Below are 20,182 nucleotides of genomic sequence, written 5' to 3'. Positions count from 1 at the left end.
AAAAAATAAAAATACTTATATTAAATTAATAAAAAAGACCTTACACAAATATTTTAAATCGAATCTAGATTATACATGTCTATAATATGTCAAAAATTAAATAAATTACTATGTGAGAATAACATAATTTGGGATTGATTATGTTTACGTATATATAGATCGCCTCCTTGGTACAGTGGTTGACGCGTGAGCGTAACACCGAGGGGTCCTAGGTTCAATTCCCGGTGGAGACGAAGAAAAAAAAGTCTCGGTCTGGCAGGTCACAGAAGGCTGATCACCTACCTGTCTCTAAAGAAAATCGATCAGTGAAACAGATGTATAATGCATCTGCCCCTTACAGGCCGATTAAAAAGAGCTGGAACGTCAACACACTTACACATTGCACATGTGTAGTGTCTGTGAAGACGCGCGAGGCGTGACGTCATACTGCATACGCATCATGAAAAGTCTGCCCGTCTCTCTCGCGCGCAGACTAGCTTATGAGAGTGAAGGGGACAACTATTGTTTTTATTTTGCAATTGTTTATAAATACAGGGTGATGTAATTTAAAGAAAGACGTTAGGTATACTACTAATTATATTCGACGAGATACTTCGCACTTCGGCACGCGGATTAGAATATTTTTTTACTTTACCTAGGTTAAATTATGTAATAATTTTAATAAGTTTTGTAAACAAAATGTAAACGCCGTAAGATTATCAATATTATTACAATTGATTATGAGAATAAATAATTAAGTTCATCGATTGAGTTACTTTCAAATTGTAATTTTACATATAAATTATGAGAGCTTTTATATTATCTACAACGCACTCATTTAACAATTCAAGTCTACACTTAAACTAGAGTCGCATTTATTTTTGAACATACTGTATAGTAAAATTGCATAAGTGTGAGTACTGTGAAGATGCCAGCTTTCCTTAATCGGCCTGTACCCCACTACGGGGACATGGGACTTAACTTATGTTTATTTAGAATATGGTTTTTGTCTCAAAACCTTATAGGATATGAATATGATTATAATAAAATGATAAATTAGTATCCCATTTTCATTCCAAACAGTGAGTTACCGTTTCTAAAAATTTAACTGAGATCGATACAGTAATCTACAGAAAGCCACCAGATTAAATAATACAATTAAATCTTACACTAGTTTCAAGTATAAAAAGTTAAATGTAGTCTATCACTATTGGAAATTTATCATAATCCGTACAACCATTACGGCGTTACAGATATACATTAGAAAATAGTATAAAACTTATTATTATCACATTTGTTACCAATTGTATCTTTGGTTTCCAACGAATTATTCACATTTAGTTCAAATACAGTAAACATTTTATTTGTTCGTTTGTACTAACTAACCTCCGAAACTACTGAACCGATTTGGAAAATTAATTCTGCAATAGAACGCAAGTTTTCCTGAGTAACATAGGGTAAGTATATTTATAGTTTATATCATGTCAAACCAAGCGAAGCCGGGACGAGCGGCTAGTTTGAAACAAACTTATAAAAGCTGAGAATTTTAATTCTTTACTGTATTAAAATTTCATATGCGTAAAAATACATTTAAAAATGTTTGTGACTTAATTTTTTATTTATCCATATTATAATACCAAAGAAAAAATAAATTAATGAAAAACCAACTTTAAAATTTATTTACAATAACCTTTAAAAAAATACTTTAATTTAATACCCTCCATTTTTCGAAAAAAAAACTTAATTATAATTTGCAAAATGACGTTTAAATCGTGCTCAAATAAAGCTCAACTCAAATTTAAATTGCGTTTAAATTCAACTTTGCAACTTTAATTCAAATTGTTGTTAAATAAATGCTCAATATTTCATAAATCATATAAAGTGACACTTAAATCACGCTCAATTTTCGCTAAAACCATGCTTAAATAAAGCTAAACTCAAACTTAAATTGCGCTTAAGCTAAGTTTGCAACAAACCATTGCCAGCAACTTTGCTAAATAAATGTTCAAATCGCGCTCAAAACTAGCATAAAACATGCTCAAATCACGCTTAATTTGCTCAACAACCAATATGTTACCATCAAATGTGCAACATGTGGATTAAAATGTTGCTAAACAAAAATTGTATTTTCAATATTACATAGATCATCTAAAATGATACTCAAATCTCGCACAAATTAAGCTCAAATCCCGTTCAAACCCAGCTCAAACTCAACTTTGCAACATTCAAATGTGTTGTAAATACAACACAATATTCAACAACATGTTGCTCAAAATGTTGCTCAATATTTTAACAGAAGCAATAATCTCTCTTTTTGTCTTCATCTCTTTGCAACTGCACTCTCGTTTCTTCTACGTCTTTCATTACTCGAATATCCGCCGCACAATCTTCGACTATCTTTTGGAAGAGTTCCTCTGAAAATGTTTAATTATTTTTATATGAATAAAGTTTAAAAAAGCTAAAAAAAACCGCATTAAAGAGATGAAATTATTATGTTATTGATCCTTGATAAGTGTTCAAAGTTTGAATTAAATCTGTAGGTACGTTAAAAGTGGGTCCAAATCGATTTTTAAGGAGTTGGTTACATACAAAAAGCATGTTAAAAAAGCGCAAATAGACTAACAGACAAATAGTTCAACTGTATATTACAAAAAAAGGACATATAAAAAGATTATTTATTCGTTTGTCTGTCATTCACGTCACAGTAGAGAATTTTATGTTATATTTTTTATCTAGCTACAGTGAGGAGGCTAAATGGACACATAGAACATTTTTGCCGTGGTAAAACTTTAAATTAAAGTGCATTTGAATCACTCCGACATATTTTTTATATTAGGTAATTTATTATTTAAATAAAATATAGTGTAATAGTTAATAATAATACCATGAGAATTTTTTAAGAGAATAGATCTGCTTTTCTATATTCTTAAAATACTTCTAATCAATTTGAATGCTACATAACTAAGAATTATCAATACTTACCAACATTTTCACCAGTTTTACTACTAGTAAGAAAGTGTCCATGTAGACCTTGTGAATATGTCTCTATGATGTCTTCTGGCACTTCCCGTTTGGATATAGCAGAGTCGAGTAAATCTTTTTTAGTACCACAGAGGTATACTTTGCAGTCCTGGAAAAAGAGACATAAAATATAATTACGTATAATATTATAAAGCTGAAGATTTGTTTGTTTGAATGCGCTGATCTCAGGAACTACTGGTCTGATTTGAAAAATTTAGATAGCCCATTCATTGAGGAAGCAATATATTATCATCTCTAAGACCAACAGGAGCAGAGGACTGCGGATAAAACCGCGAAGCACAGCTAATTTGAAATAATTATTATTGTTTAGAAATCTAGTTCGCATTTCGACAAGGAATTTTTTCATTTACCTGACGCTTACATACAATTAAAATTTATAATTTTAACATAACGCTAAACTTCCATTGAATCAACACCACAAACGTCACAACGTCACAAAATGGCGTAAATCAATCCTATTCTTAATTACCGCAAAATACACTCATTGCATATTAACAATATTAAAGAGCAACTGTTGAGTTTCTTGCCGGTTCTTCTCCATAGATACTGCTTTCCGAATCGGTGGTAAATGTTAAAAAATGATATGACGATTCAAAAGTGCTTCTATAAGAAGTGTAATTGAATAAATAAATGTTTGAGTTTGAGTTCATTATTTAATAGGTACCTCTTCAACAGTCCTCAATTCTTGCAACCAATGTCGCAACCGAGCCCAAGATTGTATACAAGACGGCTCATAACAAATGATCGCTGCGTGCGCTCCCCTGTAGTACATACGCGTCATTGCTTCGTATCTGAAAATATATTATATATTATATACATACTTGTAAAATTATACATTTTTAAAGAACTAGCTTTCCCGAGCCCGCATTTTGAAAGAAAAACCCGCATAGTTCCCGTTTCCGTGGGATTTCCGGGATGAAACCTATCCTATGTGTTAATCCAAGTTACCCTCTATATGTGTGCTAAATTTCATTGTAATCCGTTCAGTAGTATTTGCGTGAAAGAGTAACAAACACACACACACATACATCCTCACAAACTTTCGCATTTATTATATTAGTAGGATAGAAAATATTCGATCACGAGGCGGGATTTGAACCTTGTTACCTTACGACAATCCTGGGCGTTATCGAATCTTAGTTTACAGTTTTACACCGCATCCTATATATAAATATAAATATAACTAGCTGTGCTCTGCGGTTTTGTCCGCAGTGCTCTGCTCCTGTTGGTTTCAGTGAGATATGATTGATTGATATGATTCATATTATATAGTCTTCCTCAATAAATGGGCTATCTAAAACCGAAAGACATTTTCAAATCGGGCCAGTAGTTTCTGAGGCTAGCGCGTTCAAACAAACAATCAAACTCTTCAGCTTTGTAATATTAGTATAGATATAAAACACATACCTTTCACTGCCTGCAGTATCCCATATTCCTACATTAAATGGTTTTCCATTCACATACATAGTTTTTGCACAGAACGCTGCTCCTATTGTCTGAAAGTATCAGTGATACCTATATTATTAAGAAAAAATTATACTTACATAATTTTTTTTTTTTTAATTAATATTATTTTTTGATAAAACAATTAGTTGTGACTAAACATTTATTTAGGTTAATGATAAAAATTACAAAATAAAATATTACACCATAACATGAAATTTAAAATAAAAATTAAAAATTAAAAACATGTTCATTATTTTTCAAGACTTGTGTAGATTTTTCAAGTGAAACTTCAAGACGCGTTGAGAGTAAAATTTCAAGGTCGCGTCATGGCAAAACCGTCACGTCATGGAGTTAGGCGACGATTTTGGTATCTTTGAATCTTGCCAAAGAAGTTTCACTTCACAATAAATTAAAAACTACACAACTATGTTTTAATTATTTTTCAGATAAATTCACATCATATCCAAGTCACTTTAAATTTGATTTTCAAACTGAACTTTGATGAATCCACATGGAATAGTTGTTTAAAATACAATTGACGTAATAATTCGTCAAGCTGACGAAATACATTTATCATAAAAAAACATCAATAAAGGTAATAATTGAAAACATGTTGCATAAATACCATGACATAGCATTTGTTTACAAAACAAAATAATTGTTTTAATTTACTTACGTTTTGATAAGGCGTTGTAGCATTAAATCTGCAACTAACGAATCTTAACACTAAGCTCGTCTTCCCTACATGTTCGCTGCCTAATAAAACTATTTTAAAATCGCACCGACTCATTTTTATTATTCTTAAATCTAATAATTTGAAAATGGTACACAATTCTTCAGCTTAAAAATAACTAGGAGTATTAATTAAGGCTTCTTGAATCATGTCTTTATCTCTCTAGGTCTTTAAAATCAATAAAATTTGTAAGATTATTTAAATGATCTGATTTAGCATAAATTCAAAATACAAACAAAAATGAGTAATAAGTAATTGAGTACCTACCTAATCAATCATGATTTTGACTTTTGACTGACATTTGACAAATTGAAAATGACAGGTCTCTTTTTTTTTCTCCAAGACCGTGATCAAATTTTATTCAGTATTGCCAGTATACACTATATAATTTTCTAAGAGCAATTAACCTATAGAGTTCTTATATTAAGACAGAACAAAATACATATTTTCTAATCTACTTACTCTTAGTCAATAACAGCATAAGCCAGATTGAGATAGCGATAGAGTATCTGCACTGTCTTCAAACGTAGCGCGCCGGCAGTCAGTTTGTTTTCCAACCAGCTGGTGGGCTCAGTGCGTCAAGTGTTTTTAACGAAATATTTAGAAAATATAAAGTGTACAGTGTTTCTTTTTATTTGTCAGTGTGCTAAAATAACTATTGTATGTTTAGCAACCGGCTATCACTAGTCGAATGGGAGTTTTGGATAAAAACAATGTAAAAATATCTTTCCATCGGTAAGTGATTTTCAGAAAATTGATAAATATTTATGTTTTAAACCTATTTGAAGGTTTTATCAAGCGCTTTTTTGTAATTTTATGTTGTAACTGTAACATTTACCCACTTTATGGGGTTGTGGAATATAAAATAATGAAATAATTTTTAAAAAACGTCACAATAATATCACGTTTGGCATTTTGTTTACCACCGTAGTGTTGTAACACATCTAGCGTATATTATCGATTTATGACAAAAAATCTATTTCATATTAACGTTGATTTATTTATTTTGTTTCATAAATCAGATTTATATGTAGTTGTTGTTGCAAATAATAGATGTAAATTTTTTACCGCAGGAAAATAAAACATACCACGTGGTTGTTTTATTTGCCCTATGTGTTTTAGTTTTCGTTTGTTGTTTATTAATTTCTCTTTCAGATTATTAATAAATTAATTTTGTTTTAGATTTCCAGAGCTAAATAAAAAATGGGTATATAACGTGAGACATGAGTTGATTGGACGCCGCCACAATTTGCAATATTGTGTTCACTGCATTTCGAGCCTACGTGTTATCAAGATGGATACTCTAGAAGAATTGTGCAATCTTACGCTTACGTTTTTTTTTGTTCCTGTAGATAATAAATACATTTGATTAAAGAGAGTGAATTTTTATTTTGAAATTTTTTACACATAAGTTACCTACTTTAAATGTGTAACTATGTGAAAATTAAACGGTTGATTAAATGACAGTTCTCATAGATGAGAAACTACTATTGAAATACATACTTAATATACATGCGTTTTCAAAGAAAAACCCGCATAGTTCCCATTCCTGTTGGATTTACGGGATCAAAAGTAATTTTTCCAAATTTCATTGTAATCGGTTTAGTAGTATTCGCGTGAAAGAGTAACAAACATCCATCCTCACAAACTTTCGATTTATTAGTAGGATGTTAGGAAAATGTTTTCATTAAGACTGTCCTTTTATTAACTTGTTAAAATGCTGCATGATTCCTTCATGCTGACTGTGCCTTTCTCCTCACTCCTTTAACTTTATCATCATTTCCTTCTTTATTTTAAATTACATTTCAAGTTTTAAAATTTCTTTTATAATGTACTAACTTTCCGCCCGTGTTTTTAAAGAAAATCCTGCACAGTTCCCGTTCACGTGGGATTTCCGGGATAAAACCTAACCTATGTGTGTATGTACAAAATTTCATTGTAATCGGTTCCGCAGTGAAAGAGTAACATCCCTTCTCACATAATTTCGCATTTATTATATACGTAGGATTAAACAAATAATGTATTCAACTGAAATTAATTATAAGTTTTGTTTTTTTATTATATATTATTTCACGAAACCGTAAATGCAAAATACATTCACGATTTTATCGATTGAAGCACATCCCATCACTATCACCTTCTATCTATCTAAATACGTACCTATAGTAAAAATGGTGCCATTACTATGTTGAAACGTAGCTTGTTGTCTATAGCTGTCTCATTCTTTCATACGACGTTTTCCTTAGATAGAGAGAAACAAATATATGTAAATTGTATACGCTCGATACAAGTACTCTATAGGTTAATTGCTCTTAGATAATTTTTTATAAATTTTAATATAAATATCAAATTGAACTGAATTATCTTTTACAAGAAACATCTAAAGATGTTTTTGGCTTGTGCTTTCAAAACAACAAGTCAATAGCACTAAGATAGCACTGCTATAACTGATGATAAATATGTGCAATTATTGTATGAATACTAAGGTGACAGTCCAAGCAATGGTAAATAAACGTTTAATTTTTTCATTTTACAAATTAATATTATATCTTCAACTCTTTGACAATACTCGGATATAGAAATAGACATTTTGACTGTGCATTTTGAGGTGATACTCTTGAATAAAAATTAGAATATGTAGTGAAATCCGTTTAGAGTTGTCCCAAGTATAGAATTATCGATATTGGTATTCATTCATTCACTTCATTCCATGCGAAGGTGTTAGATTGATTTTTGCCCTCTAAACACATAATTCAATGATTAAAATAGTATAGAAAGTAGGAAAGTAGATTATTCTCTATCTTGTATTATATGTATTGTATTACGATAAAAATTATCATTTAGATATTATCTTTTTGTTACAACTAACTGGGCAGCTGGTACTATTATGTGGTGTTGATTTGTTTTGAAGTGTTTTATCGATTTTTTCCTGATAACGTATTGGACCTATTGGTGTAGGCGTTTGTATCAATTCTTTGTATAGTTAAATAAAATTTCTAAAGTATCTAATGGAAAAATGGTTTTGTTAATGAATTCCTTTTACGTAGGAAAGTGGCAGGGAGCGCCCGGTGGCCGACTGTACTGGACATCTTTGTTCAATATACATCCCATGACTGAGACCACAGGCTGAGACAATAACAACAACAACATTCAAGAAAAATATTTGCTGAATAGTTGTTTAGCATAGCACCGTTTCATTGTCATAACAGAAGACTATGTATCTAGCTAATGTATTTATAACGTCAGAAGATAATTAACGCTGTAATTACCAAGTAATTAATTACTTAATGAATACTGTATAATGATAGAAACTTGTTTTCAAAGTGTTAAAGAAAAAATGATGCATGCTACTGGTATTTTTGATTGAAAGGTGTTGTAATATTCGATTATGTGCGAATAAATATTTACATTAATACTATCACAAACTTAACGATGTAACTATGAAAAAAGGACACAATGCTGAGAAAAAATTATTCACTGCAAAAGCGATTTCAGACACAGTGTGTTAATTTTTTGTGTCGTTTTTTATATATTATCAATTTATTAAAATAAATTCATAATCGATTATCGGAAATCAGTGCATTATTTATTTATTGTTTAACCAAGAATTAAACAAGATTCTTTATAATTTTTTCTGTTCGTTCCAGCTAATCTCCGATAATTTTCCATAATAAGACGTACGCATAAATTAAATAATATCTATAAATGCCACATAACTACATAAAATGTCCATATTATCAGTGTTGTATCGAAGCGCATCGGAAACGGCTAGATTTAGAATTTTTATGTCTACATTGTGTGGGTCAGAAATTTGATAATTATTTTTAATACCCCTAAGTGAAAATGTAAAAGTAATAGTGACCTGGCAAAATAATGGGCGAAAGGCCAGCTTATAATGTGTAATGCTTACAAATGAAATAAAAAAAAAATTAATATATTTTATTATTATAATAAAAAAAATATATTTATATATTAAATTATTCATTACACCTACGTACCTCAGTTGCGTAAAGAATACACTGAAAAGTGTAAATCATTTGAAACATATTTTAAGTTCATAATAATAAATGAATACCTAGTATCTTGAATAAATCGCGTTTTGAATCCGATTTATTAATCCTAAACATTCGCTAAGGACATAATGAATATACCACAGAATATACTTATTCCTAGATTTAATAAAAAAATTGATAAAAGATGTTTCGTTTCAGCATGGGCATATCAATATGAGTCGCAATGAAATGTAATAACATATAGCCCATACTCTAATTTGACATTTTCCATTATAGGGAAAGGTCATGGATGAATAGGTATGAATGCAACTATATGCGGACTGAAATGAATAACGTATAGGGTTTATAAAAAGCTCAGGAACATTGAATATGTTACGTATTATTATGAAATATTCTGATGCTAAAAGACAAATGACTGTGATGTTACTTAATTTCCTTATTTTGATGTCTCTATGAGTATTACTGGCTATATTAATTTACATAATCAATTGTAAATTCAAGTTTGTTCCGTTACTATCTAAAAGACATAAGTTAAAATTAATTAATTAAAATAATCGATAGGGTGTGAAGAACTTGAAGTTGAAAGGTCAATGAACTAGAGATACCCGTCTAATAACCCTCTTGTCTGTCTGGTGCATAAGTGATAAAAATAAAAAGGCTAAAATGAAAACTAAAATACTCAAATAAACTGTTTACTACCATAATGCCCTACACCTAAACGCAGAATTTTACCTGTTTCTGAACATTAGCGATGCTTGATAAAAAGGGTGTCTAAAATTAAGTTGAATGCAAACATTTATTGACTCATGCGCTGGAATATCCACTTTTTGGTTTAAAATATAGCCAAATAACTGTAATATTATCGTGAGAAACAATATTAATGAAATAATAATCAATAATCTGCTATAACTAGAACCTAAAAATGTCCAAATGTACAAAAAAAAAGTTCTCGAAGGAAAAAATAAATAATCCTAAATAAACAATACCATTTTATTATTACTAAACAATTTCATAACAAAATAAAATTATACACAGGAAAATCGTTTTATAACTCGTTAACTCTAGATCAATAAAAACGTGAGCGAGTGAATAAACAACCGAGCAAGGTGAAACCACACAAAAGGAGTAACCTCGTCACAACTCATACTACGCGATAACAGGCGTGTTATCAAACTTGAAGTAATAATACAATGCCAACTCAGCGGGCCGACCTACCTATAACTATCGTTTTTGTACACTGCTTCCACCAATACTTGTCTCTCCCACACCCATGCGAATGTTGCTGGTTTAGTCTACAAAAAATAATTTTATCGATAACTAAATAAAAACTAAACATATATATTCCATCACTAAAAAAGTTTTACGATTTTTATTGCGTATTTTATTATTTTTTTAATTTTCTTTTTACGAATTTGATGATTAGGCTATTACACAACTAAATTACGGAGTCGTTCTCTTACTGTTTATTTACGATTTCCTTTCTATATCTCTTAAAACAAACACACACCATAATAGACTTTATTGGGTTGAGATAAAGTTTGTATTTCAATGTCAAAATTGTAACTGTTCCGACGTTTGTACGTAATCTGTAAAATGGTGTCACGTCATATGAAACTGACAAGATTATACGCAATGTTGCCATCGCGAAAATGATTTTGTCTTTTTCACTCTTCTCCAAGGCAGTAGCATCACCTTCTTTCTGAAGTAATGGACGTTGGGACAGTTTTTAGGTTTTGCAAATTTTGTTTATATCTACGACAATCGCGCTTGTAAACTTTTGTTATTACTTTTAAAACGGTTCCCATTGCACAATTATGTAGTGCGTGTATTAAATAACTACTGTAATAGTGTGTATAACTAGTTTTCACGTAGGTTTGATTTGCACCATTTTATGTTCAATTGATTCGACGATACTAAGCTAAATTTTTTCTTACGACTATTGTTTTATACGCATTATCGTTGCTAAAATTAAGTTTTAACTTCATTCTAAGATATATTATAAGTGGTTTCGTGCAAGTTTTCTTGTGTCGTATTTCTACAAGTTATTCGTGTAATAAAATGGATTCTATGTAATAGGTAAGTAAGTTCTTTATAGGTTTTTGTCTTGATAAGAAATGTAATTATACTTTGCACGAGGCAAGTTTTAACAAACATTAATGTTTATTGGAAAATTCTGTCATACTTAATTTTTGTCTTATTTATGCCTGATGAAGTATTGTGTTGAAACTAAGACCAGAATATGAACTAAATTGTTATTTCATCTTATATGAAAGCAGTATAAACCAAAAAAACCTTGCCTTGAGTTCTAAAATTAAAATGTAATTAATAAAAGTAAACAATAGGAAAAACTCTTTCAGATATTGAATTTGAGGAAAGTGGAAAATCATATTGATTATTAATAACTTTGTATGTACTTGATATAATCAATATGGTTACAAAATTGGTAATTTATAAGCCTGTATTGATTAAAAATATTGTGAAGTAAACCTAAATGACAACTTTACTGACAACTATTCATCCACAAAAATATTAAATCCGAAGTTACCTACTTCTAACAAAATATTTTAAAATTTGTTCACAATATATGTGCAAATAAACTCTCATACATACTTTTTAATAATAAAAAACATGAATTGAATTTATACATGAGCTAAATTTCATTCTAAACTGATCAGCTGTTTTCAGATGGAAGAATAACAATTGATCCATACATACTTAATTGATGCATGCCAATGTTTACATTTTGAATGTACCTTAATATCCTCAAATTTCCCCGCGCGGTCAAAGAAAAACCCGCATAGTTCCTGTTCCCGTGGGATTTCCGGGTTAATACCTATGTCCTGGGGTAAAAAGTAGCCTATGTCCTTTTCGGGTAACAAAATATCTATACGAAATTTCATGCAAATTGGTTCAGTAGTTAAGGTGTGATTGAGTAGCAGACAGACAGACAGAGTTACTTTCGCATTTATAATATTAGTATGGATTAACACGCTTTTATTAACTTCACCTGTATGTTTGTATGTATCTGACATGATTTGGAATTCAAATAACTCCTTCAAATGGACAGATTTAATTCAGACTTTGTACACTTATCAAGAATCGTTGACAATGCTATAATTCAGTTTAAACATGGTTTTTTGATTTTAATTATATTAATGTTTGAAAAAGAAGTGCCAAGGATATACAAACATACAGGGTGTCCCATTATTGGTATGCTAAGCGCGAAGGGACTTATAGTTTTGCATACACTGATCACGTAAAAAATACTTAACAACAACATTACGTCATAAATTGTTTGCTAAATTCTTCTCTAGCTTCACGCAGCCGGCATATACCGCTTCGCTTATGTGAGCATTTTGTTGATGAAAACATAATCTTAAACGATAGCTCACGTGCTGGTGGCAAAGTTGGGCGGGTTGCTTGTTATGGGTACACATAGAGTTTTAAGAATTCATCTATTTGAAAAAAAATGCGTCTGGGATTTTATAAATATTTGTTACGTACTCAGCGTATGCAAAACTATAACCTCCTTTGAGCTTAGTATATCAACAGTGGGACACCCTGTATAACTTGTCACTTACTATAGACTTACTCTATTATAACACATTCCAGCTGATCACAATGGCCCTGTGTGAAAGTCAGCTAGATTCAGTCATGCAACTGCAAGATGCAAGGGAGAGCAGCTCTCCGGACAAGAAGCCGAAGGTGGAGCCGAACGGAGATATATACGGGTTGGATAATGGTTAGTGTCATATCTGTACGTGTATAATATCTATGGTAAATTGGTTGCGGGGAAAGATTTTATGTTGAATGAATGAATGAATGAAAAATTCTTTATTGCACACAAAATACAAGATTACAAAATAAGAGTGATACAAGTTATAATAAGTACAGAGTATGTACAGAGTATGTTCTTATGTTATGTTGTTAGGTATGTTGTATGTAGAAAAAAGACTCATAAGGTTCCAGCCCTTTGGTTTTTTTTAAATACGATTACTATAAGAAAGCTATGTATTATTTAACATTTTTTCTATTCTTTCTAAAATTTCTTTAAAAATGTATATTTAAAAAATTGATGTTATTAGTAGATTTCCGCCCATGTTTACAAAGAAAAACCCACATAGTTTGCGTTCCCGTGGGATTTCCGAGATAAAAAGTAGCCTATGTCTCATTCTGGGTTTTCAGCTACCTACACACCAAATTTCATTGTCATCGGTTCAGTGGTATTTGCGTGAAAGAGTAACAAACACCCATCCATCCTCACAAACTGTCGCATTAATAATATGATATGATGATTACTTACATATAAACTATATTTTCAGCTCCCCCGCTACCCCTCAGCGTGGACTATCGTTCCCCGGTCTCGCATTTTATACCGCCAGCGGTAGAATTATACGCAGCGAGACACAAACCGGAGATAAGTGTCGGTATGTTATTGAAAAGTACCCGCATTTGTTTAATTTTTAAAGTACCCGCCTTTAGTACGTTTTTGGAATAACGATATTTTAGAAAAAAAATTGCGGGTAGTTGAACGGACAATCATTGATTTAAGATTTATTTTTGGAATAAATAAAACTTGTAAGTTTTTATAGCAGTTGTCCAGTATCCATATCTTGTGTTAAGTATGTTTATCAGCCATCTGGTTTCCACAACACAAGCGAAAGCTTAGTATGGGATCAGATCGTGCCGTGTGTGAAAATTGTCCTGAAATTTATTTATTTATGATCATTAATTATCAAAGTCCGTCTTTACTTAATATTAAATAACAGTTAAAATATAAAATTTCGTTGTTTCACAAATGTTGATAAATTTAATAAGCATGCGAATTTAGTATATTTTTGTAGATTTAACCCATTAAGCCCCGAGCGGCCCGATCAGGCCACGACACAATAGATTTTCTATTGTGTCTGTGATTCCGGGGGCTGAGTTATTAAATTTAAGATAGAGTCAATTAATTTTCATTGTACCCATGTTTTAGTATAAGATGTAGTTTTAGACTCTATTTAAATAATTAAAATAATTATACTTGGGTTATGAGTGAGTCATAAGATAATGTAAGTCTGATCACATACTTGTTTGTGAAGAAAGTCGATCAGTGAAACAGATGCATACATCTGCTACTATATTGCTTAAAAGTAAAATATTATGGCCGGTTGCAGAGCTTCACCGACCATCAGTGCGTACGTCAGTCGCGCTTGTCATATGTATGGAAATTCATAAAACCGTTCATAGCTAGACCGACCATACGCACGCGTATTTCCATACATATGACAAGCGCGACTGACGTACGCACTGATGGTCGGTGAAGCTCTGCAACCGGCCTATAACTTGAGAATACACATAAACTGAGCTAGAAGCGGCATACGCGTAAAAACACGTTCAATACAATAACAATACAATACAAAAAGTATTCCGTTGTTTATTTCCGTTCCGTTTGAAGTAAGCTAATTAGCCGGGTTGCGTTTAGTCGGTCACGTTGCTAACACTTTTCGTCTAATGGTTTAAATGTATATTCTATCTTTGTCTAACGCGGAACGGCCTTAACTGCTAGTTTGAACGCATATACCGCCTCCACGTTAGTTTATATATGTATTCTAAGGGCTTTACTAATAAAAAGTTAAACAATGGATAAATTTCTACCATAGCTGTGTCCTGCTCTTGCTCACATGAAACGTCAATCATAAAAAGAAGACAGGTTATTGCAATAACTAATCCATTGCAAAGCGAATGGGTAACATTTTATTAGTAAGACCGTAAGATTACCTACCTATAACAAGGGAATAGAGGGGATTACAGGTCTCGTCAAGTAAAAAGAACGCTGACGGTTAAGCTGCGCATTGGCGATTTATCGGTCTATTTGGTGTTATGAGGTGGTATAAGAATAACAAATAGGTAATTGCGAAGCCACGATTCGCGAGCCTAGTTCAAAAATAAAATAATCGGCACATAGCTTACGTGCAAAACTCGGTCCATGCGCAAACACACCCCATCACTTTCATCCAGCGTTCTTTTTACGTGACGCGTACTGTACCATAACGTGTTATTACGAGTGTGGGAAAGTGATGGCGCAATACGACTTATATAGTGCTATCACTCTTCCACATTGGAAATAATGGTATTAGACGTAAGATATGTTTGCAGTAGTTAGATATAGGTAGCATGTAGTTTTTGTATGACGTAGTATTTTAAATGTGTATCGTATCATTTTTTTTAAATAATTTTGTATGTGAAAGCATGTTATGTTTTTGGTATTATTGCATTTTTAAAATTATTTTTTTTTTTCATAAAATATAGGTAAAGAAGAGACGAATATTGGTTACCCTTTTTTGAGATTATTTTTAAAATGACATGTTTTCATAGGTTATAGATGGTGGATCATAGACATTAATCGTCGTACCATAAAATATAGTTTCGCATCACAGATTATAACTAACGCATTATAGTCATAAGTCACAATATCATCACATGAGACATAATAGGTTTTAGTCACATCATAGACCAATTATAGTATCGTAGATTGATCATAGACTAAAGACTTCGCGTCATATAGACCATAGAGCGCAAATACAGATTCTCATAACATTGGCTACGCGAGCAGAAAGTTAATTTTTCGATATATCATGAACTAGCTTTCCACCCGCGGCTTCGCCCGCGCTTTCTTAGAAAAACCCGTATAGCTCCCGCACCCGTGGGATTTCCGGGATAAAACCTATCCTATGTCCCGGGGTAAAAAGTAGCCTATGTCCTTTCTCGGGTATCAAAATATCTCTATACCAAATTTAATGCAAATTGGTTCAGTAGTTAAGGCGTGATCGAGTAACAGACAGACAGACAGACAGACTTTCGCATTTATAATATTAGTATGGATTGACTTTATATCCGCTCTTGTATCATTGGAATCTTCTCGTCACATATTCATAGTATTAAATACATTTTGTTCTATCGTTTCATAGAGGATAGGCATTGCATCATAGACAAGCTTATATTATAATTTATAAACTATTCACATCATACTCTATACTCTATAGTCATACCACTGTCGTACTATAGACTAGACTAGATTTCCGTCCGCAGCTTCGGCTGCGTTTCCAAAAAAACCTGCATAGTTCCCGTTCCAGGTAAACAGAGGTAGAAGCGGCATACGCTTAAAAAGACGTTCCGTCTGAAGTCGGCTAAATTAGCCGTGTTGCGTTTAGATTGCTAACACTTTTCGGTTTAAATGTTTATTCTATCTTTGTCTCACCACGGAATACGTGAATGCGTACTTTGTTTGTGTGTGTAGAATGTTTATGTAGATAACGCGGAACGGCTTTAACTGCATGTATACCGCACCTACGTCAGTTTATATATGCATTCGAACGGTGCATTTACATCAAACGAGCGAATGCTCATTCTAACCCCACTATGTCAAATTATTTTAGTGTTAACAGGCGTAGAGCATTCTTGCGTCGTTCTTAGTGCGCTCGAAAAGATTATATGCAATGTTCTAATACTGATCAACACTGAATACGTTTTCGTTTACACTAAAAGATCATGAATGTTCTAAAGCAAAAGCATTTTCTAGAGCTAGAGTTGCTCTAGCTCTATGTTCGTTCGATGTAAATGCACCGCAAGGGCGATAGCATAGTTTGCATAGGTTGCATGATAATTTTTAGCTTTTTTTTGTTCTCTCGATAAATTCGCGTAGTGCCAGAGAGCGTGCTTATGCCGGCGAAGCGAAAGCGCGGCAGGCCACGTGTTGATAAGACGTCGCCGGAGTATCTAGCGAACTTGGCGGCGAGGCGGCAGGCTAAGGAGATGGGTATGTGTGTGTTAGGGGCGATAGGGTTGTCGCTTGCGAGTTTTTGATAGGGTTGCGAAAAAAAAAATTTTTTTTGGGATTTTTTGTTGTTTTTTTTAGTTGTTGGTGGTGGAAGGTGTGTAGTAATGAAAATTGAAAGATTAAACATCGAAATCTTATTGAAGTTCTTAATTATGAGAGGAAAATGCCTTAATTAATTGAGAACATCAACGATTGGAAATAAAAAGTTGAGTTTTAAATATATTGTTAAATCACATTATTATATAATATTATGTAGTTACCTTAAAATATCCAAGTGACAACCCTAGCTGTAGTGCATGTGATTTTTTTACGTAAGTATAGTACAAGTAGAAAGTGCATTTTAGTATTAGTAAAAATAATTTAGATTTATTATAAGATTCTATTTTATGATTACTTGTCGCATTATTTAAACAGTGTTTTATATGTTCAAGTAACTCTTGACAAACGTTGTCCCATATTTGTGCGAATTTTAAATTGTTATTTTTTCTGAAATTTTTCGTATTTTCACTTAATTTTAAATCTTTCTGTTCTATAAAACATAAAAAGGATATCAGTAAAGTCTATGACATTTGTTTCTACACAAAAATAACAAAATATTGTTTAAAAACTTCGACAAGTAATTGTGAATAACTATATTTTATAGATTAACTGTATCTAGGCGATGCTTGTTTTAAAATCAATTTAGAGCAGTGAGAGTAATTTTATTCGCCTGTTTATTATGTGTGACGCTTTACATCAGTTATTTGAACCGATTTTGATGATGTTGTTGGGAAAGGTGTGTGGTAAAGCTAATAAAGTTTGGTGAAAAAGTGAGGGTAGTAAGAAAAGTCACGCAAGTATAGACTGGATCTTAAGCTAGTTTTACTATTAAGGTTTACTATGGTAGTAGGATAGAAAGAATAAATATGGTTGATTGGTAAGTTAAATTATGTCAATTTGGAAACTACACGATCACTATTGTCCGATTTCTTTTGCAAGAATTCAGCTCGAAAACTATTGAACCGAATTCATAAATTTTTCAACGGCACAAGCTACGTTTGTTTGTCCTTTTTGAACGTCGCAACGGAGGGATTTTATAGCTTCATGTTTGTATCTTTGAAATGGTTGGTCTCCTGTTGGCCTTAGCGTGATAATATATATATTATTAGCCTATATTACTCGTGGATAATGTAGCTTTCGAATGGTGAAAGAATTTTTAAAATCGGTCCAGTAGTTTATGAGCCTATTCATTACAATCAAACAAACAAACAAAGTTTTCCTCTTTATAATATTAGTGTAGATTAGTGTTGGTTTCAAATAAATGTTTTTGAATTAAATATGTTTCTCTGCAGCGGCTGTTCTCTCTGTAAATAGTCCATCAGAGAGTGGGGAGAAACGAAAGCGTGGTCGACCCCGCGTCGATAAAACTAGCCCGGAGTACTTGGCCAGGAAACGGGCAAGGGAACTGGGTAAGTGAGGTTCTAGGAGTGTCCTAATACTAAAGTTCCTAATACGCACTATCCTAATGCGAACTATCCTAATACACACACTACTAATAAAGGAAGAAAGAAATAAATTTCTAATTCTCAATATCGTAATAATCCTAATCAAAACTATAATGGTTACTATCCTTATCCTAATTATTCTTATACTTACTATCCTACTGCTATCCTAGTAAAGAAAGAAAGGAAGATTTAATACATACTTTTCCTACCCTTCCTATCCTAAACTTTCGTATTCGTATTCCTTACTAAATCCGAACTATCCTAATACTTAATATCCTGATATTTACTATCCTAAACGTACTATCTTAACACTTACTTTCCTAATCCATTTTTTCCCATTTCTATGTCGAACTATTCTATTATAGAGACAATTTCTTCTATAACAATACAAAGTCCCTATTATATTGCTACAGTATAATATCACTACGATTTTATTTCTCTTAAAATTTGTATGGTCTGTTTTAAAACTGTTTCCTTTCAGAAGCACTGGAAAGGAAGGCGAAAAAGGAGTACAGAAGACGTACTACCGCTGGTGAGTTGAAGATATTAGTAAATTTATTATTACTAATAAAAAAATATACAGAAAAACATATAACTAAAAATGTTTTTTGTCCGGATAATTATAATTATTCAAAGTGAAACAATCGAAAAATTTATATTGTCCTAAATATGTACACTGTATTGGGTGTTGATTTAAAAATTAAATTAAAAAAAAATTGTACATATGCATTACATTAAAAAAACACAATACTATTATATAATAATTGAATAAATTAGCTCAAGATGATAGAAATAAATTGAGTCGAAGTACTTTTTCAATATCTGAGTAAAGAAGCAAAATATTGGATGGTTACATTTTTAATAGTAATGTTGTCTATGCCATTCCGTTTTTATTTAAATATCTTTAGCTATCTAACTACTGAACTGTTGTATTCTTACCTAATATAATTTCCACATTTTTGAAGTGAAACTTCTTTATCGGGGTTGGAAAAAAAATAAGTCTAACATTTTTTTCGTTACACGTGACATTTTTTCGTTACGCGCCATCTTTTTCTTATCCGTGTATCACGCGTGATTCGACGTATTTCTGTAAAGTTGCACATAGTAAATTATTTTTTGAAAAATAAGGTCATACAGATGTTTCACTTCTTACGTGTGTACACTAGTACACGCACACATTTTTTTATGATCAAGATGAAGTATTGATTGGTCATGAAAAGTATCATGTAAACTTTTCAATGTATTCCCTAAAATTCAGAATTGTACGTAAAATATAAACTAAAGTAGAATGAAAAAGATAAGAAGAAAGAAACAACAACTAATCATCAATGAAAATTCAATAGCGCTGCAAAAAAAATTATCTTAAATGTTGAAGATTTACAATTTAAATGATGTAATAAATAAATGTGTACATACTAACAAATCTTCCTAAAATCAGCGAAATGCGTGAAAAGCCAGAACACGAACAACGCGCGTACGAAAAAAATTACAACGACAAACAATAAAATTGGCAACAATCTAAGAAAGATTGGCCAAAAGGTGCCGCAAAAGATTGGCGTGAGAAAGGTTGGCGAAAAGAAAGGAGTTATTAGGAGGAATACGAAATTTATTAAAAGAAAAGGTAAAGATGGTGCATGAGGTTTGCATCGTAGATATCTCGATG

The 20,182-nt window shown here is 31.8% G+C and overlaps 2 protein-coding genes across 4 annotated transcripts in view; one reads left to right on the top strand and one right to left on the bottom strand.

The window, feature by feature from the left end:
* Nucleotides 1–690: 690 nt before the first annotated feature.
* LOC123704705 (ras-related protein Rab-24-like) lies at nucleotides 691–5,443 on the bottom strand. The gene is made up of 5 exons (XM_045653142.1): nucleotides 5,144–5,443; nucleotides 4,429–4,517; nucleotides 3,686–3,812; nucleotides 2,962–3,109; nucleotides 691–2,393 (listed from the first exon to the last, which is right to left on the bottom strand). The coding sequence occupies exons 1-5, from the start codon at nucleotides 5,255–5,257 to the stop codon at nucleotides 2,269–2,271; spliced, it is 603 nt and encodes a 200-aa protein (XP_045509098.1). The 5' UTR covers nucleotides 5,258–5,443; the 3' UTR covers nucleotides 691–2,268.
* Nucleotides 5,444–10,912: 5,469 nt separating this feature from the next.
* Nucleotides 10,913–20,182, top strand: part of LOC123704571 (zinc finger protein 90-like) — a 36,687-nt gene continuing 27,417 nt past the window's right edge. Inside the window, exons 1-6 of one of the 3 annotated variants that reach the window (XM_045652952.1) lie at nucleotides 10,913–11,289; nucleotides 12,826–12,955; nucleotides 13,536–13,640; nucleotides 16,901–17,014; nucleotides 18,367–18,483; nucleotides 19,004–19,051. In XM_045652952.1, coding sequence (XP_045508908.1) covers nucleotides 12,835–12,955; nucleotides 13,536–13,640; nucleotides 16,901–17,014; nucleotides 18,367–18,483; nucleotides 19,004–19,051 — 505 coding nt within the window. In that variant the 5' untranslated portion in view covers nucleotides 10,913–11,289; nucleotides 12,826–12,834. Of the gene's footprint in view, nucleotides 11,290–12,825; nucleotides 12,956–13,535; nucleotides 13,641–16,900; nucleotides 17,015–18,366; nucleotides 18,484–19,000; nucleotides 19,052–20,182 lie in introns of all 3 variants that reach the window. The other 2 variants (XM_045652951.1, XM_045652953.1) reach the window with 2 other exon arrangements.

This window comes from Colias croceus, chromosome 30 (genome assembly GCF_905220415.1).
Source record: "Colias croceus chromosome 30, ilColCroc2.1".
NCBI classification, from domain to species: domain Eukaryota; kingdom Metazoa; phylum Arthropoda; class Insecta; order Lepidoptera; family Pieridae; genus Colias; species Colias croceus.
The sequence above is the reverse complement of the archived record's forward strand: the minus strand, read 5'-3'. Positions and strand labels throughout refer to the sequence as shown.